Source organism: Athene cunicularia, assembly GCF_003259725.1.
Source record: "Athene cunicularia isolate RWA chromosome Z unlocalized genomic scaffold, athCun1 chrZ_part1, whole genome shotgun sequence".
Taxonomy (NCBI): Eukaryota; Metazoa; Chordata; class Aves; order Strigiformes; family Strigidae; genus Athene; species Athene cunicularia.
Window position 1 is genome coordinate 17,449,739 of NW_020799142.1, and position 27,204 is coordinate 17,476,942.

Consider the following 27,204-nt stretch of genomic DNA (forward strand, 5'->3'; position numbering starts at 1 on the left):
TGCTTCTCATCACCTCACCATTTCCAATCTTATTTATTCCCAATCAGCATAAATATATTTATTTTTATGTCTTCACAGTAAGTAGAATTTTCTTTGTACTTGGGAGTCTGAAAGGAATAGCCATATCTGATATGGAGCAGATGATTAAAACACACATGCTGCCTCAGTTATAAGGAAACAATGATTTGTCCTTTCAAAATTAAGAAACTTTCCAACAACTGCACAATGGTCATATGAGAGAGCTGTGCAAACAGGCAGAAAGTTAAAGTATTAAGATGTCTGACTTGCTATCCTGTTCATTTGCCTAGTACAATAAACAACCTGAAAGTCAAAATAAAATACAAAAAGACAAGACAGATTTCATAGAGGCCAAACAAGTAACAGTACTGCCAACTTTAAAAATGAAGGCCCAGCCAAGGAGCCAGACGTAGCTGGTGGACTATCTCCTATAGCTTGGCATAGGGACACTTTATTGACAAGGAAAGCACAATACTGTGTATTTTCTCTGGCTAGATGGATGTTTTCTTTCATTTTTTCAGTCCATCTAGCTTATTCTGTGAAGGAATAAGTAGATGCAAAGAATTGATACACTCAAATTCAAGGCACAAAAACTTAACTTACATTAGCACATTTTCTTTCATTATATAATCATTCATTTCTGTAATGTAATTAGCTTAAAATTTTTGTCTTTTAGAGACATTAACAGATAGCACTGCTCAGTAACTCAGTTGGCTCTGGAGGAATACATGCTTGTAACATGGCCAAATTCCAACTAGAAAGATGCTGCTCTAGTTTCAAAGTTGATACAGCATCAGAAGAAACCTTCCACTTCCTACCTAAAGTATCACAATATAGCTAAAGATTTTAATTAAGGAAACAAAAAAAATTTTCCCACCAAACATTTTTTAGTATTATGTAAATGTAAAACTGTAATTTACTGTCTTCAGAAATCTATCAAACAGTACTGTGTTTATAGATTTGTGCAAATCACCAGTTTACTAAATATGCAATGGTCAAATAAATGCTAAGGGTAAACAAAAACCCTAGTTACACTGCAGAAGACAAATGTACATTACCAAGTTTAAGAAATATTTACAAATATCCCTTGGAAGAACTCCATCTAAGATCTGAACTTTGAACTGAAGTCTGAAGTGAGGTACACAATGTTGCAATGAACAGTGGCAGCCAAAGAGCACAGCTGCAGCAATACTGCTGGTACTGAAACGTACTCAAAGCTCTCACTTCACTTACAGCAGCTGACAACAATATTCCTAGATGTTTTGCTCTAGTTTTCAGGAAATGGTTTGGATCAGACATGCATTAAGGTTGAAGAGTGATGATAAAAATGGCCTATGTAAATGTCCTATCATTCTTAGTATGGCTAATGCATTTCCTCTGAAGTCTTCCCTATAGATCTTTAGGTTATCCTGGAGTAAAGCCACAATACTTGATGTGGAGTTAAAATATTACCTCAAGACATGATCATGATCTTAATACAGATTTTTTTTATTTACACTGTCAGTTACTAAGTAAAAGCTAATTCAGACACACTTAACGATGAATACAAAATGTGAATATTGAAGAAAAATGTTAAGTCTGTATACATTCATGGCCTGTTTTGATATAAAAGTGTTCTGTATTTAAAAGGGGAAAATACGAAGTATTTTTTAATGTTGTACTGCTCACCTCATTAAAAGATTACTTTTACTGCCTTTTCAGCAATTGACTGAATAGTAGCAGAAGCTACAGAAGCATCGGTACCTTCATTATAGCCCCTTCTAATCTTTTTCAAAGAAATCTTAAATTCAGTCCTTGCTCACAAGTGAAGTAGTGTGAAAAATTAATGAAATACATTAATGTATTTAAATCAGTGGAGAACAACCAAAAGATACTATGGAAAGCCAAAAACCTCCCATTATTTTTCCCTTTTGTTACCTTATAATTCAAAAGGCAGAAAAAAAAAATCAAAGGGCTTATAGTTTCAATAAAGGAAATATTCTTTATTATTTCCTTAAAATCTCCACGACTAATCGAGATAGTATCAAAAAGATGTAGGTGATACACTGTTTCCTTTTTTCTCCATACTTCATGCAGATTGAGTTCTACAGTTCTCAAACTACTGAATGTACAAACTTAAAAACATACCTTCTGAATGGTTGAAATTAAAGAGTAATCTCATAAAGCTAGAAGATAAATAATTGAAAGATCAATTTTTCTTAAGCTATTTATTACTTCAAATAAATTAACCTTTGGGGGATATTCTTTATAAACTACAGATTACAAGTTAAAAAAATTAAAGATATTTATAAGAACTGTTTTTTTCTTCTCTCATTTTTTATCTCCCGCTGTTTTATTTTTCAGTGGTGGAAGTACAATGGTATAAAGCTTTATTTAAATATGTATGCCACAAAAACACTATTTTTTAAAATAGACTTAAAACCACATAAAAATACACTTAAAATACTTAGCCTTCATACATCTCAGAGATGTACACACACATTAAGGGTGGATGTAAACAAATATACATCCACTCCACTGAGAAAACACAAATCAAGACTAAGAAGTAAATTCAAAACCTAACGCTACCATATATGAATGAGTTCCAATATTTTTAAAACTTATTTTACTAATTTGTGGTTAGTTAGCCATAACGTAGTATTCATGAAAATTCTGACTTTAAGAAGGTACAATTAACACAATTTATACAAACCCTGATAATACTCTTAAGCATCGTTTCAACACAAATGACCTGCTACTTGTACCAAGACTACAAGCTCCCAAACAGTGTGCAGAGTAACTCCCCAAGTTTTCAATTTTAACATGCATACACAATTAATGTAAGCAGTCTAAGACAGACAACACACAGAACAAAATACTATGCTTCATTATGGTGATTTTTGCCATGTAATTTAAATAAAAGTGTAATGAGTGCAATAATAAAGCAAGAGTGCAAAATAAAGAATGAGTGCAAAATAAAGCAAGAATTGAATCTGTAACAGCTTCCATTACAGTGTGAGGAAGCCATATAATCTAATGCCCATCTCAATCACAAGAGTATTTTTTTTTAATCTCTTGATTTATAAACCTCAGTTTCCTAGAAGCACTATCAATAGTTAATTTTAGCTGACAGTCATCTCACTCTTATCCAGTTTGTCTATTACACTGAAAAGTCCATTAACAAAGTTTTATTTCACCACAGAACCAAGCCTTTAATAATTCTTGTGAAAGTTCAGATAACCTGTTCTAGTTCAGCAATATCTTTGAACTGACTGTGGTCAGCAAGAAATTAACAGAATGCTGCAGCAGTAGTGATACCACTAGAAAACAGAATATAATTGTACCTCTCCTGCCTGAGATCCCTTTTATACAGAGAAGGATGATAATGGTCTCACAATAGAAACTCTCACTTGAATGAAAATTCAGTGAAAGCCCATATTCCTTTTAGCCCATGCATCTCCTATTTGCATGCTCTACATACATTTTTTTCTAGGTGTACAATTTTACATGTTACATTATTCAAATGAGAATAACCTTAGTGGAGAGAATAAAAAAAAAAGTTAACTTCTCTCCTACCTTCAAGAGCTGCTTGCCAATTGCTGGACTCATTTTTTCATCCACCATAAGAATTACTATTCCTCTGTCATCCATACCTCGACGTCCTGCACGACCTGACATTTGAATGTATTCACCTGAGGATATCTAGGATAAAACAAGAAAAAAAAAAAACAAACATGAGAAAAATAGCAAAAACACATAAAGTGCTATTTACAATTATACAGTAAATGACCATGATGTATAATAATGAGGAGAGTTATCTAAGACATGAACTTTTCACAGATTCCATGACTATGAATAATGCACGTCAGCAGCATTAACTAAAGTTCCCATAGCTACAGCGATTTCTGTAACGCAGTTTATCACTTTAATAAATACAAACACCGTTTTATGTCTTACGCGATAGAAGGTTGCTGGGCATGGTGGAGATCATTAAATTATAATACATCTTCTACATACCAATAATTAATCTTCACCATCTTCAAATAATGTATCATTTCATTCAAATGATTAAAATGATTCACATATGTAACATTAAAATACCGATACCTAGCAGAAGCAGCATTTCTATGCCTACTAACAGTGAAATAGAAGAGGTTATGAAGAACTGGGACATGGACAAGAGCCAGCTATAAGTGGTTCCCTATGTCTCAGTAAATCATAAAACCTTTTTTTTTTTTTTTTTTTGTAATCTGTGGCACTTGTGCTCACTTTAAGTCAGATGTCAAAAACTACTTAATGAAACTGTGCTAAACCATTTCAAAAGCAGGAGTACCACATATCTGATCCCTCAAATGTAGCCAATTCTCACACACACCTTAAGAACATGCAATCAGACTGAACAAATACTGAAACTGAACATCCTGAACTAAGATTGAAAAGATATTTACTTCATAATGCATCTCAAGTCACTTGTCATGTTTACCTCAATTCCCCCATCTCTGAAAGATGAACCATGACACTTATTTATAATGGAATGACTTGTACACGCTTATTATTATTTATATGTGAATCACATACCTTTAACGTTTAAAACTTTTAAATTACTTGTTTTTAAGCTGTTTTAACAACTTGTCTCTCCCTCTGCATATTTGTCTTTCTGTGGGCTACCCAAAACGCTATGTGGAACAGAACAATCAATACTCTCCTGAGGTAAATCATCTCTTTTCTTGGGTCTGTCTAAACCTAAATTTAGCAATCATTATGATATGATATTGAACCCACTTACTCTCCACATTTCTCTGACAGAGAAGAAAATGCCTAGGTCACACAGCCTTGGACAAGTTGTGCAGAAGTCTTAGTCTAATTCAGTGTCCACCATTAACCTGTGTTTCGTGTCCTTTTGCTGTGTCTATTAAACTAAATAATCTCATGCATAATCTGAGGAATCTTGTCTTCAGGAATTTGTACACTAATTATAAATGGATTAGTGAACAAAGAAAGGATTTTTGAAAGAAAAAAGATATCTACTACACTGAAGTGGATATGTCACAAGTAAATTTCAACCTAATAAAGGTTTCAATAATGCAATTCAGTTATTCTACAGAACCCATTTTTCACTTACCCATCGGAAATCTTTTCCATCAAATTTGCTGGCACTTGTAAATAGCACAGTCCTGGCTGGCATATTAATTCCCATAGCAAAAGTCTCTGTTGCAAATAAGGCCTAAATAAACAGATTAAAAAGTTAAGCAAGCGAAAACAAACACTCTTAAGCAAACATGCAAATCATCAGACATTACTACACAAAACCCCACAAAAGTTAGACATTGTAAGTTTAAATACTTTAGAATAAAAACTTGAACACATAAAACTAGAGCTGTAATTGTGCACTAACATAAGACATCTACAGCAAAGTATTAAAGACTACAAACTTCCTTATAGAGAGAAAAAATAACAAACCTGCTTCAAGAATTGTTTTTTTTTCAGGTAAAGATGGAGGCATTTACAGAAATATTTGCATTTCTCAAGGTAAGGGAGATGCAACCAGTTACACCAATTAACCTGTGCCACTGGAACAGCTACAGGCTTCCAGAGGTGCTGTGTGCATTTGCAGAACCCAGTATACAGATCCACAGAATGAAACCTTTCCCTTCACATGTGTGTAGCTTTTAAAAAAACTTCCTACTTAATGGTTCACACAGTGTTCAAAAAAAGTTTTGGTAAGTACTAAGCCTTATGCCTCTTGCACAGAATCACATTCAAAGCAGAAAGCATTTTTCAGTTTGGCACATGTAATGAGCCCTTCACCTTTTTCAGACCATATGCAGATCTCCACTGTAATACTAGCATATATTCTGAGCTACGACACGGGTCCCGTTTTTTCAGGATTACCAACTGTGTATTCACAACAGAGAAAAACTTAAATACGAACATGAATTATATACCTTTATTAGGCCCTCAGAGAAAAGAATTTCTATGGTTTCTTTTAGGATAGGAAGCAGACCGCCATGATGGATACCAATTCCTCGCTTCAAAAGAGGAAGTACATGCTCAACCTACGAAGAAAGGTATAAAGACCCATAAAAAAATTTTAACGTTCATTACTAAAAAAATAAAACCTAAACAGAAAACCTCAACACTGCCCTCTGTGTTCATGTAATTCAGTATCTCCTGATTTTAAATAGAAAAAATACTTCAATATTATTTTCCGGTTAGAACTAGGGATGGTATGAAGAGTAAAGCCAGAGGCCAATCTTTTCAATAGACTAGTCTTAAACTGGATTAACCAACTGTGAAGCTATGCCCTAATCTACACATGCAGTTAGTACTTAAATTTGCCTCTATACAAAAAAACACTGCCTCATTTAAAATAATTTTTGGAAACAGCGATCCTGGTATTCATGAACTCTTTTGTTTCAGTTTTAGTTGCAGTGATTTCATTTACTTATGTATGCTGTAAAACAGTGAAGTCAGCACCCAGGATAATGATACATGGAAATTCAGGCTGTAAATGACTGAATTAGTCTCTTAAATTCTAAAAACATTATACTTCAAATACCTATACAAACTCAATTTTGTCTTTTTTTTTTTTTTTTTTTTTTAAATTTTTTTTTTAAAAACAATGTTTCTCATTAATAATCTAGCAACACTTGGTTACCACCCCCAACCTAATTTTGGGAATACACTGTCCACAGATACCAAAACAGATTACTTGGGTATAATGCCACTGTTATAAGCTTACCAAAAATACCATCATGTAACACTTTATATACTGAGTTCTTATTTTCCGTTTTTCTCAAGTTCATGAATAAAACAGGTATGTGGAATCCAAATCAAGTAGGCGTGGCCAAAAATTAAATGGTTGTTTTTTAAAAGAAGAAATTGCCATGTTCACAATAAATGTAACTACATTAAAAAAATGATGGACACAAATAAATAACGAGAGGGGTAGGAATAAATTGTATTTTTAGTATTTATTGCAAAAGTACTGAACCTTGTAAAATTTTGTCCATTTAGAAGCTTGTATTGTTCCACTGTAAAGGCCATCACTATGCTTAGTCATAATACAATAAATTAGAATGCAGATGTGTCAATTCAACTTTCTGAAAGGCTCAGCAGTCAATACCTGATAAAGTGCATGCTGCACTCTCATGTGAACAATTTCCAGACAGTTTTAACTCAGGTACATATCTTTATAAGCCCTTGTATTTACTTAAAAACATAATCAGAAAAAATAAACATAGGGTAGGAACTCCATGGTTAATTTCAGCATATGTCATTCAGTGGAATCACAACTGGAAGGAATCCTAATCACTGAGTCCTATTTCACAATTCCAAGGAGAAATGCTAGAGATACTAAAACCTGGGGAGATGAATGAGAATATCCAGTTTATAATTTCTGCACCCACTACAAAAGACCCACAACCTCAAAAGCTGCAGAAAACAGGAGAGCAGTAGCTACGCCTTTTCAATTTCCACTCACCTGAGGAAGCTTTTTGTCTTCATCTGACAGACAATCAATTGCATTATTGAACACTTCTTCAACCATCTTTTTTTCTTCATCTAAGAAGGCAATTTGTAAGTTAGCACAAAATTGAGAAGGCTAATACTATATGTAAATAAAGCGTTACCACATTCTAATATTTACAAGTTTACAATAAAAAGAGCACGGAAGACTGTGAAGTTCACACAAAAACATCCACATTGGGTCAAGACTTGAATGTAAGCCTGAAGGACCCTAAGAGTAACCAGTAGATGCTCAGGGAAAAGGAAAACAGGACAAACCTGGCAGAATAGCCTAAACTTCAGCTATTTCTAAGACTGGGAATTCTCAGTTTTACGTACTTTCTGCCTATTTCATAAACCTCCCTGTTTCTCTTCTACCCATTACTCCCTGTCTGCATGGACACAGAGGTTCTTCCTCTTCCCTGCTAATTCTCTACGCTTATATCCTTTCTACTTAAGTAGTACAACTATCAAGAATATATACTCAAAGATATGACTGAAAAAATGTATGAAAATGCATCTCTACACTTGTGCATATCTTTAGATTTTCTGACAGAAATGGCTGCACTATTTTGCAACACTGAACCAGAATGTGCAAAGGCTAGAGTAAGTAAACAATCAAGAACCCTGAACCGTTCACAAACATGAAGTGTTATGTTGATTTACAGCAAATTCCTTATTTTTGTTACAACTCTAACATTTCCAAGAAGCAACAAGTTTAAGCTTAAACATTTTCCAAGCTTGGTCTTAATCCAAAACTAAAAAATCTTAGTAAATTAAGATCTTTTTGATTTATTTTTAATTTGAGAAGGGGGGAGAAGGAAAGCAAGAAAACGTAATAGACTTAATAGCTGAGAAATAACAGGCTAGTGTTTTGTTATATAGCTGCTTTGACTTTGAGAGAATACTCACTTTTCTAATGGACATAATATGAAAATTTTGGGAAATACACTTGTTAACGTCCCATTATAAAATTTTCTAGGAACTCTTGTGCTATTATTAAAGTGAACAGGATTTTGAAGAAAGGAATGAAGTTTAAAAATAGAGTAACAATTAAACATTGTGATGATCAAGTACTCTTTGTGCACTGACAGCCTTCTACTGAAATGGCCTGATGTACTGGCATAATAAACAAAAAAGCAGTATATTTTTTCATTAGTTTTTACAGAAAAAGTCACAAGGGAATTAGAAATATCTAACCCGAGTAACATTCCACATCAAACTACAATTGTGAAGAAAACTGCATTTTATTTATCTGTACCTGTATTGAAATCTAACTTTGTCATCTGAAGTGCATAGGCTTCACAGTCTTTCTTACTGAAGCTGAAAATAATCACAGGTTGGAAATTCCTTTCCATGATCATTTTTACAATCTTAAAAACATTTGAAGGACCTGCAGAGAGATTATATTAATTTAAATGTTATTTTGGCAAAAAAAAAAGATCTTACGGAAAAACTGAGACAAAAGGATAACTATTATACAAAAAGTTACTTTAGAATGGGATTCAAACTCACCTTTCAGTCCTCCTTTCCTGCCTTTCTGGTCCCCTTTTGCCAAGTCTCCTGCATCTCTAAGCACCTGCATTGCTGTATTAAAATTATCTTCTCTGAAATCTCCCTAGATATAAAACACAACCTTTGTAAGCAATTACTTCTTACATAGCTCACTTTAAAATATCTGGTGCTTTGCATAGCCAGTACCATTACCCACATTTACAGGCAGAAGGACAAAAACAATACATAAGCTAGTGAGTTTACTACATCAGTGTCACAGGTCAGAATTACATTGGTGTCTCTGAAGTCACTGCTCATTGTTCTATCCACCACACCATTAACCATGCTAGACCTGCTGATTGACACAATAGCAAAACTGACTTTTAGGAAGGTCTGCATGAAACTACACTGCACAATGAAGTCCTAGCTGCAAGTGCAGTACAACTGTTTATGACAACAGCTACTGCTGTGCAAGCTGATGATGAATTTTAAACAAGTTATTACTTCAAAATCACCTAGACACAAAAATATTTTGCCCCCTCAGACTAAGTAAAATTTATATGCTACTACATTTTCTTCTGAGAAACAGTACAATAAACATCAGCTACTTTGCAGATTTACAGAAAGAAGCATGCATTTTAGGAAACAAAGCAAGGATGAGGGCACTTAAGACATCTCAGCAAAGTACTTATTACTCAGCTGACTACCTGCATTAGATAATAAAACCATTCTCTTCTATAAGGCTCCAAAAATCTAACAGCAATTCAAAGACCACCACTATCCATTTGTACTTCATTTTAACACAAATACCCTTTTTTGCATAGCCAATCCAAGTTTTGCAAGAGACCGAGCTTGTGACTGATACACGAGGAAAAACATCTTCCAAACAAACTCAATGTCACTTACATTCTCATCAACAACCAGATGGAGTCCATCTCCTCCTGCTGGGAATATATAATGCTGCAGTGGAGTGGGTCGATAGTCAGTATAAATCACATGGCAAGGCTATAAAGAAAGAACAGCATATACATAAATATTTAATGTTTCTAATAGCACTGTAAAAACACTCACTTGATGAAAAATCAAATGCATTGCTATTAAAATACATCTTTCTAAAAGCCAGAAAGTAAGTCTCACAGAATTATGATAAATTTTCTTTCCTGAATATGAATTTTGTACTAATGACATTGCTTAAGAAAATTAAAGTTTGCAAGTCCTTTAGAAGTACAGAATTTGGCTACAAAAATTCTTTCTTATGAACCCAAAAAGTAAGGACAGGTAGTATTTCCTTCTGTATTATTACAAAGATTCAAAAATCCCAAAACCTTTTAAAACCAAAAGGAAAATTTATGTTTCGTAAAAAAGCCTGCAGTATTTCCTACACCACCAAAAAAAGGCACACAGTAGACTTTTAAAAACATTTAAGGTTTTAATGCACAGAGAACGTTTGTTTAGGAAAAAAAATAAACAGAACACTTCCTTTAAAACATTAAATATTATGTAAATCTTCTTTTTAAAAAAGCCCAGTGTCTAGTGGTCTGCAAATCAAAGTCAAGGTTTTATGCCATGCTTAAATAGACATCTCTTATACTACACTCCTTTCATCACAAACAATGTAAGATTCAATCCCCGGGGTATGTTTAAAATTGGACCAACCTCTTGTGGATATCAACTTCCCTAATTATAATTCCCATATTCTTTCCTGCAAAAGCATGTCTTAAAAAAACAGGTAAAAATAAACCTAACCGTTATGGAACAGGATAGATTTCTTACATTCCTCTTTTCTCACTTTGTTTGCATGCATATATAGTATTTCCTACAGATTTATGATTTACTTCTGATTTCCATACGGCCTTTTTATGGAATTCTTCCAAAAAATCTCCGAATAACCTCTTGTCTATCAGCCCTCTGACAATCATAGTACGTTTCATTGTGATTCATAATTCAGAATGTTTGTTGAAATCAAGGTGATGTCTAAATAAGTGTGGAAAATAAACTTTAAAGAAACAGCTTTAATGTTGCTTTGTAGAACCAACAGCCAGTATAGTTGCAAAAGCTAGGAATACAACCAAAGAAGCCAGGAGTGATCTATACCATCATTTATAAGCAATATGACTAAAAAGATTCTCAAAGGCTCAGTTCTCATCAACCAAAGAGCCAGTACTATGCCACAAAACAAGGATGGAGGTACTGCTCATCAGAAACATTACCTGTTTGTGAAGATGGCAGATCCATTCAGCAAACTGACGGGCATTTGGAATAGTTGCAGAAAGGAACACATAATGAACATTGTCAGGGAGCAAAATAATTGTCTCTTCCCAAACCACACCACGTTCTGAAAGTGTAAAAGTCACATGGGAAATTTAAAGCCTATTTTTCAGCTCTGATGCCAAGGAACAGCATGCTTAAAGACAAAATAAAACAAAAACTCAAAAAAGCCTCCCCTACACAAACAGGGTACAACAAATGCCTTCTGGGTGGCTTTTGCGTCAGCAAAGAAAATGCAGACTGCAACACACAGTAATTATCTTATATACATTCAGTAGAAAACAAATTCTCCATGATTTATGCCCAAAGATGACTGATTTTTAAAGAAAGAATATATATGTAATTCTTTAAAACAAACAAAAAAAATTGTACCTGGGAAAAAAACCAATAAATTACTGAAAAGAAAAATTGTACATATAGGATACCTGAATCTCTCATGTAGTGGATTTCATCAAAAATAACCCACGCAACTTCTCGCATAACCTCAGAACCTCTGTAGAGCATACTTCTCAAAATCTAGAAGAGGAAAAAAACACCTAAGATCATCACATGAAACAGTAACTGCCATGTTACAGAGGTGTCAGAAAGAAACTGCCAGAATTTTTGGTTCACATTTGCATGGCAATATGAAATCTTATTTTATACAAAACTTAAAAGCATTTAAAGATTGACTGTGAGATGCCTTCCAAGTCGATTCCAATCTAACAAATCTTATGATAGGAGATGAAGTCATTTCCCTGCAAGAACAATGAAGGAACATGAAAGAAAAATTCTTTCTCTCAGCCCCTATGTGGTAGCATATGTTACAGGTCTACCGATCTACTTCTGCCAAGCCTTCCTCCCTCATGCTAATAGATAAGCCTCTGTGATTAAGAGGAAACATTCGTCAGAATTCAAGTCATCCTGTCTCTCCACTCCAATTTTCCCCTACCAGAGTTTTCTCTGTAAGACTCTTCAGTCCTTTGAGGCAGAGACAGCAGGAGGAAAATGCCAACTCATGGCTGGATAGGCTTCTACAACAGAAGTATGACACAACTGTGCCAACAGTACTTTGCTACTGTAGACAAAAAACCTGTATATTCCTGGTGTACTAGCAACTAGCATGAACCACAACTCCTACTCAGTGATTTTCCTTTCCCCATCCTGTTTCCCTAGAATAAAATACTGACTCTACAGGATTCAGTAAGCTTGTCTGACTTTCAGTACTTGACATCTATTCAAAGAAAACTCAATGTCTTGAGGGTTCAGGAAACCTAGTTCTGCCTTTCTGCATGCGAGAATGAAAGTTCCTTGCTGACAGTCAAAAAGCTTGAGTTTACAGAGATTTGCCTAACTTTTTCAATAACCAAAAGTTAAAACATTATAGGGTAGTATAATGAACTTGCAACATTTTCTACCCTAACTGGCCTTCTAATGATAACTTTAATCTTTCAATATCAGACCTTCTCAGTCAAAAAAGGGTAGAATAAAACACACACAAATCACAAATTAACATCTGATCTTACCTCAGTTGTCATTACCAGACAAGAAGCTGTAGGATTAATGGTGACATCCCCAGTCATCAAACCAACATCCTGAAATTCTTCATACATTTCACGGTACTTCTGATTACTCAAAGCTTTAATTGGACTTGTAAATATCACACGCTGTTTCTCCCTCAAAGCAAGGGCTATTGCATATCTGTATTCAAACATTGTACATATTAAGGTTGTCAGAAAGACCTTCAGAGCATAACACTTTCCTCTTCTTTTCAAAAAGATAAACCAAAATAAACTATGAAATTCAGACCACCACTAGAGTGGTATGAAGCATTATTAAATTCAGTTGAATCTTAACTATGTAAGCCACTTTGGCAAGCAACAAATCACTGACAACATTAACAGATTTTTATGGATATCAGAGCACATCTAATTAAATATACAAATTTGTCAGTCTCATGACAAACTATGATTATTTGAACCCATGCTCTAATAAATCTATGTACATGCCACATCTCACCTCAGGTCAGCAAAGCCACTTCACTATCAGACCAAACTGTGACAAAAACCGTACACTATCTTTTGAACATTTCTTGCTTGATAAACAGCTAGTTGCAAATTAAATCGAACCAATGTTTCTAACAAAGCAAAGAAAACATACAAGTAACTCCTTATTAGCCAAGGGCTAGAAAACAAAGGTATGTTTTTCTAAATTCATGAAATTTTGTATTGCAGAAGCTTTCCTTTCCATCTATACAATAACATCTCAACAAAACCAGATTGTTTAAAAATGAAAGGTAAGCTTAAATACAAATTAAGCCTTTCACTACCCACTAAGTAAGACAAAATAAATAATTTTTATATTCAGGAGTAGTCCATTCACTTCTAACACTAATGGTCCAAACTCTGTATCAAGAAACTGAGACACAACAGCTACTGATGGTTCAATAAAATGACATGACAACCATCATACCATTCTCTTATTAGAGCCTGTCAGAAAATTACTTACTCTGCACAAACAGTTTTACCAGCTGATGTATGAGCCGACACTAGCACAGATTGGTTATTATCTACACAAAGAATAGCTTCTCTCTGAAAGGCATCAAGAATGAATGGATATTCCTAAAAAGAAAAAAAGCAAAAACAATACATATTTTTAACATGGACTGTTATTTACATCTAATTATTTTGTGACTGATCTAGGGTACAAATTACAGGCAGAAATAAAATCCTGTAGATATCTGTAAGTTCAACTGATTTTAATCCAGAAATTTGCAATGATTTTGTGTTATCTAATACCATGCCTAAGATCTTTACTTACATCCTGTCACCATATCAAGTGAAAATCTTGCCCCCATGACTCATTTTTCCCTAATTTAGGAAGACAAAACTACTGTACAATGTGTAATACTGTGTACTACTGTGTACCTGATATTGTAGAACAGAACTGGAGTCACAACAGCCTAACAATCCCATTCAACCACATTTTACTCTACCAAATTTAAAATACAGAAACACCAGTCTTACTTGCAACAAGCTATCTTTTCAAGATACTCTTTTCTAAGCCTTACTTGCAGGGTATATCATTTTGCCCTCTACCCTCATCTACTATCTAAAGCATATGACAAAAAAACCCCCCAAACAAACAACAACAAAGCAATCTACCACATACTTTCGCAGCTTTTCCAGTTCTTGGCTTCAGACCTGTGAAGTCTTCATCTGCTGGAAGTGCAACCTATAAAACATATTTTAAATAAAAACAGTTGCAGAGTTCTCAAGTTCTTGGTGTCCATTTCAGAGACATGTCAAGCTATGAAGACCTGGGACACGAGATGTAAAGGGCATGAAAACTAGTCTGAGTTTCTGTTATTCTGTTTCTATGAGCTCATATGTCAAGGCCTCCTTCCTTCCTTTCAACAGTTTTTCAACCAGCATCTCTATCCACCTGCCCCAATGATGCTCCTGCTCTCACTCCTTACTGTCTTATGTGAAATATTTCTACTTCACCTACCTTGGAACTTTAGCACTTCAGGCCAAGACACAATCATGGCTTCTGGCCAGTGGATGTTAGAAGCTATTATTCAGCTCACACTGATAACATACCCTTTCCAAAGACAATGTATTTATACAGGTAAAGTTCCTGTTCCCAGCCAATGTCTGAAATTCATTATTACTAAATATTTAAGCTCTGTTCAGTTACTAAGAGATGGCAAACCTCCACCAGACATCTCAAGATAAAATTCTGTACATATCTATCGTCAACTGCATATACAGTGTCTTCATTACAAAGGTCTAATCATACAGGATCCTTGAATGTGACCCTAATTAACTTGAGCTAGTTCCGGAAGACAGCACAGAACAGAAAATGAGCATGAAAGTACAAGGAAGTTAAAATTTACATATTTACTTCTCACAGAAACTCCTCAACAATCATCGCTGGATGAAGGATCATTTAAAAAAATGAATCAGCATTAAAAATTCTGATTTTTCATATTTTAAGTTGTATTTATGTCTATTAACACAATTTGAAAATGGATAGTTTTCATTATTTTGCTTTTATGTAAAAAAACCTTTCCCTTTATATTAAAATGTAATTTTCAACAGTAACCAGCCTTACAAAAAAGCCTTTCATTCTTCAAAGCAAAATATTTCAATGCACTGCTGCACACTTAGATCACACTATGAACAAATACCTATTTTAACAACCAGTAATTTTCCTCCTCAACAACAGTACTCGATGTGCTTGGTACCTTTGAAATATGACCTTCAAACATCATTAAGTCCTTTACAATCCCTTATTGCAAGTATCATTCAAACTGCTTCTGGTAAGATATCCGATTAATTTCTTGAGTGCATTTTGGGCATGCTCAGTGCCAGACAGAGACTTCAAACTCTTTACAAGCCTGTCCTACCTTAAATTTAGTATGAAATAATATAACTGCCTGAAGCTAAAAAAGCTCTACAGAGGAATCTAGAAAGGCTGGATTGATGGTCTAAGGCCAATTGTATGAGATTCAATAAGGCTGAGCGCTGGGTCCTGCACTTGGGATACAACAACCCCATGCAATGCTACAGGCTTGGGGAGGAGTGGCTGGAAAGCTGCCTGGTGGGGAACAACCTGAAGGTGTTGGTCGACAGCCAGCTGAATATGAGCCAGCAGTGTGACCAGGAAGGCCAACAGCATCCTGGCTTGTATCAGAAACACTGTGGCCAGTAGGAACAGGGAAGTGATCGTCCCCCTGTACTTGGCACTGGTGAGGCTGCACCTCAAATACTGTGTTCAGTTTTGGGCCCCTCACAACAAAAAGGACGTTGAAATGCTGGAGTGTGTCCACAGAAAGGCAATGAAGCTGGTGAAGGGTATAGAGAACAAGTCCTATCAGTAGCAGCTGAAGGACCTGGGGTTGTTCAGCCTGGAGAAAAGGAGGCTGAGGGGAGACCTTACTGCTCTCTGCAACTACCCGAAAGGAGGTTGTAGCAAGGTGGGCGTTGGTCTCTTCTCCCAAGCAACAAGTGATAGGATGAGAGGAAACAGCCTAAAGTTGCACCAGGGGAGGTTCATATTGGATATTAGATAAATTTCTCCACGGAAAGTATTGTAAAGCACTGGGAAAGGCTGCCCAGGGAACTGGTTGAGTCACCATCCCTGGGGTATTTAAAAGACATGTAAAAGACATGGTGGACTTGGCAGCGTTACATTTATGGTTGGACTTAATAATCTTAAAGGTCTTTTCCAACCTAAAGGATCCTATGATACAGTAAGTACAAGTGCAATAAACAGTATTATTATACTGGCAGCAATACATATAATTCTATGAAACAAGCCTATACTTTTCATGTGCATTTTCACTGCACTCACCTCGTGTGTACAACCTTCAACAGTTTCCACAGCTTGCACCTTTACATGAGGCATCAGGTCTGCCAGACTAAAAACATATGAGTTAGGAATGCCAAAACAATATTTAAAAATCCTGTTTTCTTTATAAATGCAAAAATGTTGAACTTCACCTCTACTTTAACTTCAACATTAAAAAAAGAATGCGCAAACTTGAAATGGACACTTGGCAGAGACTACTACCAGGACTAAGAATACCTCTTAGGTGTTAAAATTTTGCTACCATATAAATCTACTCTAACTACTGCTTTGAGATTTGCACCACAAAACAGTACTTCTGTCACACGTTCACATGAACTTTTCTGATTATGGGTACTTTTTTTCAACATACAACAAAGCAAAATTCAAGATCTGTATTCCTGCCACTAGTCATGACACTGAACAACAGCAGCCTGAAGCATCCCAAGCAGCTGCCTGAAGACGAGATCCCTCTTTACCAGTCCTTTCTCTCATGGCCTCAAAGATGGGCTAGTGTCTTCACTGCATAGAACAGTGGTTTCTTCTGATGGTTTTAATATACTTAGTAAGTTACTGTGGACAAGTATATATTCCACTGAGAACACTAACACGAACGGACTTAAAATGTTGACTCTGGCTCTGTTTTGCTTCTATACAGGTACTCTTTTTTTTACACTGTTCCAAGAAGTCTTCTCATGACTTTCTCATAGAAAATATTCCTTTAAATTTACAAAAATTTACCATGTAAGACCAAACGACAATCCAGATCAGGATTCTGTCTGACAGAAGTCAATAATACATTACCCAGAGAAAAAAGAACACAGAAAACACATATTTTTTTATTCCTGTAGTAGAGTTTTCTCCATCTTGAGATAGGAGATACAGACAGACCTTCATTTGGCAGCTCTGGATGAATTTTTCTTCCATGAACCCTCCTAATCATTTTCTGAATCAACATAAACTTCCAAGTTGCTAAGAATCTCTTAACATACCCTAAGCTGCAAAAGTGCCCACACTGTCCCCACAAAACACCTCATAATACCTGTCATGAAGTTACGAAAGGAAAAGAGGGAAGACATGCAGATCCCAAAGCACAGAAAAGGCATTCTGGCTTGCCTTCAGCTGCATTATCTCTGCCGCTATCAACATGTCAAACACCTGCCATTTGGGTTCAAATTTAAAAGCATGTCCATACTTACAATTCCAAATATTTGCTGCAGCTATAATAGTTTCTGCTCCCTTAGTCAAATTATTTTCCTGTACCCCAAGCCAATAATGTCTTTCAGTGGCATGGTACAGCAAGCCTGCCTCCTCCCCTGTGCCTCACTGCTGATCTCTTGCTATATGCCTGAAATCAACACGATGGCTTTGACCAAGAACCACCAATCCATATGTGTAACCACAAATACATGAACTTTTCATACTGCAGTTCCTTGTCTGTCCTCAGTATCATTTTAAACATACCCAGTGGTCCTCACTGCTGAAGTTGTACTACCAACACATCCCCACTTACATAGATAATGGAAAATCAACTTCATATGCCTATTCATCTTTATATGAAAACAATACAAAGCTACTGACACTGATTATGCACAACTAGCATACAGCTAACCAGTATGTCATGCTATGTTTTCCTTTAACATTAAGCTGGGTACTTACTTAGCATCTTCTGATAAAACATCCTCCAGTTTTGCCTTCTTTCCCAAAATGGTATCTTCAGTACTATCAACCACAACTTCCCTTTTGGGCTTCCCTGTGACAACTACTGAAGATTTTTCCTCCAAGTGTTTTCTGCAACATAAATAGAAAACAAATGTAAATTTTGTCTCTTTTATGTACACATTTTCAAGAAAAAAATCAGGTGTCCTATAAACAGTGATCACCCTGCATTCAGAGCACGACCTGGGGAACTCCACCCAAGAAAATCTGTTGGGTTTTCAAACCGCTTCCCAGATGAGCATGCCCCCCCATCCCCACACTTCCCATTCGTCCACAGCGCCAGGGCTGGCTACAGCTTTGAGGTTAGGAATCCCAGTGAAGCGTTTCCCTTTAGACTATACAGACTCCTCGGTCCCGAGGAGGTTCAGTAGTTCAGATAAGCAGACAGAAGCCGGGCCCAGCACTGCGGTCCGACACTCAGCCGCCACAGGACCCCCGGCCCTGCTCCCTCGGACAGCCTCGTGTCAAGCAAGGTACGGGGCCCTGAGGCGTGAGGCGGCCCCGGCCAGGGAGCCCCGGGGGCGGCTGTGCCGTGAGGAGGAGGGGGGTCGCAGGGTCTAAGCGGCGGAGGGGTGTCTTGGGTGGCCGGGAGCACACGGAGGGACAGCTTCGTCGGGTAGCCCCCGAGGGCGCGGTCTGCTACCTGGGCGCTTCGGCGTTGCGTGTAAAGGCTTGCTAAAAGGCTTGACGTAATTGAGCATCGAGAGGCACCTTAAATCTCTCCGACACGGGGTTGGTTAGGCTTGGCTTTAGCCTGTCTCACTTGCTGGGGTGTCCCTGAGCAGATGAGCCTTGTTGGCATTGGTATGTTAGTTACAAAATGTCTGTCATTAGATTATTGGCAGCACTTGTAGAGTAAGTGCTGATGTGGCACTTTCCCAGTAGTGAGCTGTTTTTATAGATGTTCATTCTGTATGTGCTCAAAACCAACATAACGTGGATTTGGGATTTTTTTTGTGTGTGTCACGAGAAAAGCCTAGAACTCTTCTGTGGGCTGAAGGCACTTCAGTGTTGGATGGAGCTAAGGGATGACTCTTTTGGCTGCAGCCTGAAAAACTAGTATTGTGCAGCACTATGAGAGGTCTGTCTTCAGTAAGGCAGCTTTACCAGAAGTAGCTCAGATACCTTATAACATCAGTAACTGATTATGTTGCAGACTAAGCAAATGATGCCATGGCCCGGCTATTTGAAATTACAACTTGTTAACAGAGTATTGCTATCTGTTAACCTTCTTGAACTTATTAATGTACACTGCTTTTACAAATTTGGGCTCTGCTAAATGTATTTTTTGTGTCTCCCACATCTCCAACACCATGGTGCTCAGTCCTCTTCAGAAACTATCTTGCATCTCTCCCAGGTTGTCTGCTGTGGTGAAAAATAAGTCAGTGTAAGTGATAAGTAAGTTAGCATAGGCTTAACTCCTGTATAGTTGCACAGTTTACCAGTAAATGCCAGTGATTAGCTCATGAATGCTGATTGCTCTTTGTAGCTCCTGACCAGATTTGACTGTGGTTTTTTTCTGAAATACAGTTACAGTGTAATGTAATTTTGCAGTGCCAATCTAAAATGCCTCTCCACAGGCAGCCCTGCACAGATGAGCTGTCCAATCGCCTGCTGGCAGACTGAGGAGCTGGGAGGTAGCTGTGACTCCTGGAGCACAGCTGTGCTCCCTCTAGGGTGGCATACAGCCTCGAACAGTGGTGAAAGCTGTGAGGCTGCTCAGTTTCTTTATATCTGTGCAGTACATGTGTTCTGCAAATGGTGGAATCCAACAGTAGCTGTATGTTGTCATTCTAATGACAATAAATAGCTTTGTGAATTAGTATTTTTTCTAACATCTGCTAAATGAAAAGCATTTAAGAATGACCACAGCAGATCAGACCAAAGGCCTCTGACCCAGTGCCTTCTCTTAAATAGGGGCCAAAAGCAGGTACCTGGCTAAGAATAGGTCGGATATGCAGTGATACTGCTGTAGAATACTCTTATATCCTCTACCAGTTGTGGCTTAGGGTCTTCCTGAGCCAGATGCAATGTTTTTTCAATGCCCTCCCAAATCAGTTTCTTTACTACAAAGTTATCCTGTCTGCCCTTGGTCTTTGGTAAATGTCTAATATCCACAGCTTTAATGGCAAAGAGTTCTGTTACATATCGGGCTGTTCAGAAATTAATTGCCAATTTCAACCTGTATGTTTGAAGTGGCATATCTCAGCTCAGAATAAAATTTATTAATTGAAATAAAAACATTAGAATCAACACATTTTTGCCAACAAGAAACAAGCATATTTATTCCGGTTGCATAAAATTCTGGACTGCTGGAGGTGATGAAGTCATCAAAGGCAGTTTCGGCCTCCCCTTGGTTTCTGAAGTGTCTCCCACACAGGAAGCTGTCAAGATGCTTGAAGATGTGATAGTTGGTGGGCGAGAGGTCTGGTGAGTACGGTGGATGAGGCAGAGTTTTGTAGCCCAGCTCGTTCAACTGTTGCAGCATTGAAAGTGCAACGTGTGGCCATGTGTTATCATGGAGAAGGATTGGACCCTTTCTCTTGACCAGTGCTGGATGCAGCCATTGAAGTTTCTGGTGCATTTCATTGATTTGCTGGACGTACTTCTCCACCATGATCATTTCACCCGGATTCAGGAAACTGTGATGGATTAAACCAGCAGCAGACCACCAGACAATCAGCATGACCTTCTTTTGGTGCAGATTTGGCTTTGGGAAGTGCTGCAGAGCTGCATTGCGGTCCAACCGCTGAGCCGATCATCACTGGTTATCGTAAAGCATCCATTTCTCATCGTACGTCACAATACGATCGAGAAACATGTCATTCTGGTTGTTAAAAAGAAGCGCTGACGACACTTCCAAATGGTGATTTCTGTGATTCTCATTCAATTCATGCGGCACCATTTGTCAAGTTTCTTTGACTTTCCAGTCTTTTTCAGATGCTCAGAAACAGTTGATATGCTTACCCCGAGTTCTTCTGCAAGTTCTTGAACAGTTGTGCGTGTATCTGCTTCTGCCAGAGCCTTCAATTCATCGTCGTCAATAGCAGAAGGATGTCCGCAATCTTCTTTATCTTCAAGGTCGAAATCGCCACGTCGAAATTTTTGGAACCAAAGTTGCACTGTCCTTTTTTTAACACTTCCCTGGCCATATACCTCGTTGATGTTTCGAGCAGCTTGCACTGCTTTACATCCAAGTTTGAACTCGTAGATCTGTCGAAATTGCTGTTTTGACTTCTGAACTTCAAACCTCCAAAATTTGTCAAAAACACAGTTTATAGTATAATTTAATTATACAGTGTGAAAGTTCATAACACGAGCTTTTAAAAAATATATAACAGTACACCAGTCGAGAAGGTACTATTCCTGAAACATATACAATGAAAATCACATTACAAAACAGAAATTAATTTCCAAACAGCCTAATAGCTGTGCACTTTGTGATAAACCCTCAACAGTCTTGCTTGTTTTGAAACTGCCATTAACTTCCCCACTCCTTGGCACTCCTTGTTCCGAAGTTGAAAATGAGGAGTCAATCCCATTTCCTATCATTGGGCCACTTGGGATTTTATGTTTTGGCTGCTGGGAGTCATATTCTTCTTTGTTACTCCTTGTTCAAGGGTCTTTCTGCGCTGGTGGTTATTCATATGTACATACATGTTTCTGACAAATTACTGTGATATTTGCTTGCACTAACCTGTGTTGGGTCTGCTTTAGCTATTGTAAACGATGTTATGTGTTCTGCTTATGTAGTGATAGTTATTTGCAATTTCAGGTCCAAAAACTTATAGTTTTAGTTCAACAACAGATTCCGGTGCTGCTGCAAATCTAGATAAATCGGTTCTTAAGGTGAGTATCTTCTTGGGTAAAACAATTTTGGTTTTCCATAGTGCTCTTATAGCTGAGTGAATATTTCTTCAGCTCTTCTTCAGCATTATGTTATGCAGGTAAACTGTGTTCATGTATTAGATGTTGAATGTCTTGAGCTTGATATGTTTGGGATTTTCAGTGTGCTTTAAGAAACAGGGGTAAAGTAACAAGAGCAAGAGGATGTTTGGTTTTAGGTACAAATGTCACATTACATGCAGACTTGTTAAGAGTTATGTTTGGACTTCTGCTGTGCATGTGGATTCTTCCTGTTGGAGGAAGAATACAGATTTTGTAAAACAACTTCATTAGCAATCAAAGCTTGGTTCATGTTTTAGAAGTGTTAAAAATACTAAAGTTATTATTTTACAATATTTTTTAAAGCCAGACAGGAAAGAGAGTGTCACAGATTGTATCTTGATGATCAAATTATTTTATATCAGTTTTGGTAAGCAGAGGAGGAGGGCCTTGTTCTTTCCTGTAGAAATTTTTGAATTTCCTTACAGTATTTTCCTTGACATACTACATTTCCTTGAAGATGTAAATAGGCCTTCTTTGTAATAAGGAGTAAACTTTTCTATTTAAGTAAAAGCATATAGCTTGCAAAACTAAAAAGTGTCCCTTTCATAAGAAATTTTTACCACACTTAGGGAAAGCTAGAAAAGTTGGGATTTGAATAACAGAAATTTCTGCATTTATTTCTTTAGAGCATTGATATATCATTGAAAATTTTAACATTTTGCTTTGTATCAATTGATTTTCTCTGTGCAGGTAATGATAAATAGTCATTTAGAGAAAAGGATTATTGATGTAATCAATGACCATAAAAACCAAAATGATGACAAAGGAATGATTTCCAGAAGACTTACTGCTAAGAAACTACAGGTAGAGTTTAAAGTGGTGTTCTCTGACCATTGTTTAATTAGAGTAAACAGTTTCTTTGTTGTCACTCTTTATCATGTATCATGCTACACTTCTGCATGCAGTAAAAGCCAGTGCTTTCTGCTAGTTATATTAATGATTGGTCAGTGAAACTGACAGTATGCTTATTAGGAAATACATGTCTTTATGCATTCAGTAACTAAAACTGGAGTCTTCAGACAGAATAGAGGATTAGAACTTAATCTGAATGTTTTGTTTCCTACATTTTTTTGTTACATATAGCTGCAAAATTTTAGGTTTATCTTTTTAAGTAGAAAATAAGCTGTGTACAGAGACTGGAATGTAGCTGTATTTATACATATGCATACATATTTACAATTAAAATATAAGTTATAGATGCAAAACAGGATTTTCTACTCAGTCTCCTAATATATTTATGCTGTTTACCTCCATTGACTGCCGATACCTGGTATGTGGGAAATAGGAGTTTACAAGCCTGTATTAGATTACTAGACTAAATACTAAAATTTACTGACTTCTTTATTTATAGGATGTATACATGGCTTTACAAAGATTCTCTTTTAAGACTGAGCACATTGAAGAAGCAATGAAAAATACACTTTTATATGGTGGTGATCTTCACTCTGCACTTGACTGGCTTTGTCTGAACCTTCCTGATGGTGAGTATGGTGACAGAGAATTGATTACGGTTTTTAACAGAAGAGTAACAGGACCTGCTTTGGCATGAGAATGTTTCATAGTAGTAATTAAATTTATTGTTTCACCAAGGCTGGTAGTACTCACAGTTGTGTTGATTTGAGCCCAGAGGGAAACTGAGCACCACAGAGCTGCTTGCTTGCTCCTTCCCCCTCAGGGATGGAGGGAAGAAAATACCACAAAAGGCTCAGGCATCAAGACAAGGATAGGGAGGCTTAACTCACCCATCATGGTCAGGGACAAAAGGCAGAGTCATTAGGGGAAGAAAAAGAACATCAATTTAATAACACCACTATCAGCACCACTTAATTTTCCAATTGAAATAGGACAGTGAGAAGTATAATCACATCCTAAAAACACCTTCTCTTCCCTTCTTTCCAAGTTCAGCTTTGCTTCCAATTTCTTTACTTGCTACCCTCCCAGTGGTGCAGGGGAGCAGGGCATGAGGGTTGTGGTTGGTCCCTAATGTTGTCTCTGCTAATTCATTGCCCTCGACTACCTGAAAGGAGGGTGCGGAGAGTGGGGGTGAGTCTCTTTAACCAAGTAATAAGCGGTAGAACAAGAGGAAATGGCCCCAAGTTGCACCAGGGAAGGTTTAAACTGGATATTAGGAAGCATTTCTTTACAGAATGGGTTGTTAGGTGTTGGAATGGGCTGCCCAGGGCAGTGGTGGAGTCCCCATCCCTGGAGGTGTTTTAAGAGTAGGGTCAACATAGCGTTGAGGGATACGGTGTAGTTGGGAACTGTTAATGTTGGGTTGGTGTTTGGACTGGATGATCTTCAAGGTCTTTTCCAACCTAGACCATTCTGTGATTTTCTGACTCCTTACACTCTTCCCCTGCTCCAGTGTGGGGTCCCTCCCACATGTTACAGTCTTTTCATTGCTGACCTACAAAAATGGGGGCTTCCAAGAGTCTCATCATTCTTCAGGTACAGCACCCTGCCCAGCTGTGGAGTCATCCACAGGCTGCAGGTGGGCATCTGCTCCACCAGTGACCTCCATCAGCTGCATGGGCACAGCCTGCCCTCTCACCATGGGCTGCAAGGAGGGGTCTCTCCTCTGGTGCACCTCCTCCCCCACTTCATTCCACTGTCCTACATGCATAGGTGCCTGCCTCTTCCTCACAACTCCCCCTCCTCTCAGTTTCCCCTTCTGTGGAGGTTTGAACTCAGCCAGCAGCCAGACACCACGTGGTTGGCCATTCACCTCGCCCTGCCCCCTCTGGTGAAATAGGGGAGGGACAAAAAGAAGAGAATTTGTAGGTTGAATAAAAAATAAAAGAATTTACTAAATATAACAAGAGAACAACAGTAACAATAGTGAGTCCAGAAAGAAATGGGTACAATGCAGCAGTGGCTTACTGAGCACGGTAACTGCACTGCCCCCCCCCCCAGCAACAGCATGGCTAGATGAGCAGATGGTGAACACAAGAGAGAGAGCCTACCCACCTAAACCCCTGGGCATGACATCACATAGTATGAAATACTCCAATGAAAACTAACTTCATTCTGGTGGAAACCAGGACAGTCTCCACCCCTTATTCCATACCATTGACATTATGCTCAGGTTTCCAAATAAATATTACGGAATCACCACCCACTTTTCCCTGGTCTCAAAGATTCATTCCCTTACTCTATGGGCCATCCTGCCACAATATTTGCTGACTTCATTTAGTCCATAAATTCGGGTTACATCTGTGTCCTGGTTCAGTTTTCCCCAGCAGAGAGAGAGGGGGAAGGGATCTCCAGCCGGGTTATTCGTACCATGCTGAGGTCAGGTCCAGGGGTGGAGCCTTTTTATATTTAGCATCTGGTTTTGGGTTTTGCCATACATGCAGCGAGCTTGCTCCTTGACCATTTAGCGGTATTTCTCTGTATATCGTTTGTGTTGTTCACTGTTATTGCTGTTTATTGTTGTCACCATTGATACTGTTGTTATTCAGATTGTTCTATCACTCTCTTGTATTAAATTTCTTGTTATTTTAGCCGGGGTCTGTGTCTAAATTCTACCTGACTGGTGTGGGTGGGGGAGGGGCAACGGCAACGTGCTCTCTCATCCCGGCAAGGCTTAAACCTTGCACGTTAAAAATTGGTGCACCAACGTGGAGCAGACCCGGACCAGAGTGTGGTAGAGCAATCTGTTGGGTGTAATCTTTCTGTTTGTATTTGTGTGTGTTTGATAAGTAAATGTTTGCATTGCTGTCCCATTTGCTTGCGTGGGGGGGCTGGATTAACCCTTATATCCAGTGTATAATCCCAGTGGTGGTGTTTGTTATTAGTGGAAAATGTGCAAAGGGTCTTATGTTGTTATACTGGCTATTGAATGTTTATAATGTCTTTGTATCGCTGGGGGTGGGGGGGTGAGGCCGTACCTGTTTGCCATTTGTTTTTTTGTTAGTGGTATCACCCCTTCTGTGTCCAGTCAGACATACCCCAGACAGAATAGAATGGTGAACATTATGTCTGACTCTCTTGAGGGGACCAGTAAATCATTCTTTCAAGAAGTGAGTGATGATGAGCAGGGTTAGAGGGGCCCTGCCTCCAGCCAGGTGGAGGAAATGGATAATTGGATTTACTGGACAGTGTGGACCCGAAGGCCTGGCACGTCAGACCCACAAGAGTGTAAGGCTTTGGTGGACACTGACGCACAATGCACCCTGATGCCATCGAGCTACAGTGGGTTTGAATCCATCTGCATCTCCGGAGTGACAGGGGGATCCCAACAGCTGACCCTACTGGAAACTGAAGTGAGCCTGACTGGGAAGGACTGGCATAAGCACCCCATTGTGACTGGCCCAGATGCCGCATGCATCCTAGGCATAGACTATCTCAGGAGAGGGTACTTCAGAGACCCAGAAGGGTACCGGTGAGCTTTTGGTGTAGCTGCCCTGGAGGGGGTTGAACAGTTGTCCACCTTACCCGGCCTCTCAGAGGATCCCTCAGTGGTGGGGCGGCTTAAGGTTGAGGATCAGCGAGTGCCGATTGCTACCAGGATGGTGCAGCAGCGGCAGTACCGCACTAACCGGGATTCCCTGGTCCCCATTCATGAGCTGATCTGTCAACTAGAGAGCCAGAATGTGATCAGCAAAACTCGCTCACCCTTCAACAGTCCTATATGGCCAGTGAGGAATGGTGAATGGAGGCTAACTGTGGGCTACCGTGGCCTGAATGAAGTCACGCCAGCAATGAGTGCTGCAGTGCCGGACATGCTAGAGCTCCAGTACGAACTGGAGTCGAAGGCAGCCAAGTGGTACGCCATGATTGACATTGCTAACGCGTTCTTCTCCATTCCGATAGCACCAGAGTGCAGGCCACAGTTTGTGTTCACTTGGAGAGGCATCCAGTACACCTGGAATCGATTGCCCCAGGGGTGGAACCACAGCTCCACAATTTGCCATGGACTGGTCCATACTGCACTGGAGA

At 38.2% G+C, this 27,204-nt stretch overlaps 2 protein-coding genes across 3 annotated transcripts in view; one reads left to right on the forward strand and one right to left on the reverse strand.

The window, feature by feature from the left end:
- Positions 1–25,417, reverse strand: part of MTREX (Mtr4 exosome RNA helicase) — a 53,946-nt gene extending 28,529 nt beyond the window's left edge. Inside the window, exons 1-15 of the mRNA XM_026865433.1 lie at positions 25,383–25,417; positions 18,256–18,387; positions 16,603–16,669; positions 14,416–14,478; positions 13,753–13,865; positions 12,771–12,945; positions 11,691–11,781; positions 11,208–11,332; positions 9,904–10,002; positions 9,019–9,121; positions 8,765–8,896; positions 7,481–7,560; positions 5,943–6,053; positions 5,120–5,221; positions 3,574–3,699 (exon numbers count right to left, since the gene is read on the reverse strand). Coding sequence (XP_026721234.1) covers positions 3,574–3,699; positions 5,120–5,221; positions 5,943–6,053; positions 7,481–7,560; positions 8,765–8,896; positions 9,019–9,121; positions 9,904–10,002; positions 11,208–11,332; positions 11,691–11,781; positions 12,771–12,945; positions 13,753–13,865; positions 14,416–14,478; positions 16,603–16,656 — 1,374 coding nt within the window. The 5' untranslated portion in view covers positions 16,657–16,669; positions 18,256–18,387; positions 25,383–25,417. The remainder of the gene's footprint in view (positions 1–3,573; positions 3,700–5,119; positions 5,222–5,942; positions 6,054–7,480; positions 7,561–8,764; positions 8,897–9,018; positions 9,122–9,903; positions 10,003–11,207; positions 11,333–11,690; positions 11,782–12,770; positions 12,946–13,752; positions 13,866–14,415; positions 14,479–16,602; positions 16,670–18,255; positions 18,388–25,382) is intronic.
- Positions 18,755–27,204, forward strand: part of DHX29 (DExH-box helicase 29) — a 47,116-nt gene continuing 38,666 nt past the window's right edge. Inside the window, exons 1-5 of one of the 2 annotated variants that reach the window (XM_026865431.1) lie at positions 18,761–18,788; positions 19,640–19,702; positions 22,091–22,164; positions 22,954–23,067; positions 23,615–23,744. In XM_026865431.1, the coding sequence (XP_026721232.1) occupies positions 22,957–23,067; positions 23,615–23,744 (241 nt within the window). In that variant the 5' untranslated portion in view covers positions 18,761–18,788; positions 19,640–19,702; positions 22,091–22,164; positions 22,954–22,956. Of the gene's footprint in view, positions 18,789–19,639; positions 19,703–22,090; positions 22,165–22,953; positions 23,068–23,614; positions 23,745–27,204 lie in introns of both variants that reach the window. The other variant, XM_026865432.1, reaches the window with a different exon arrangement.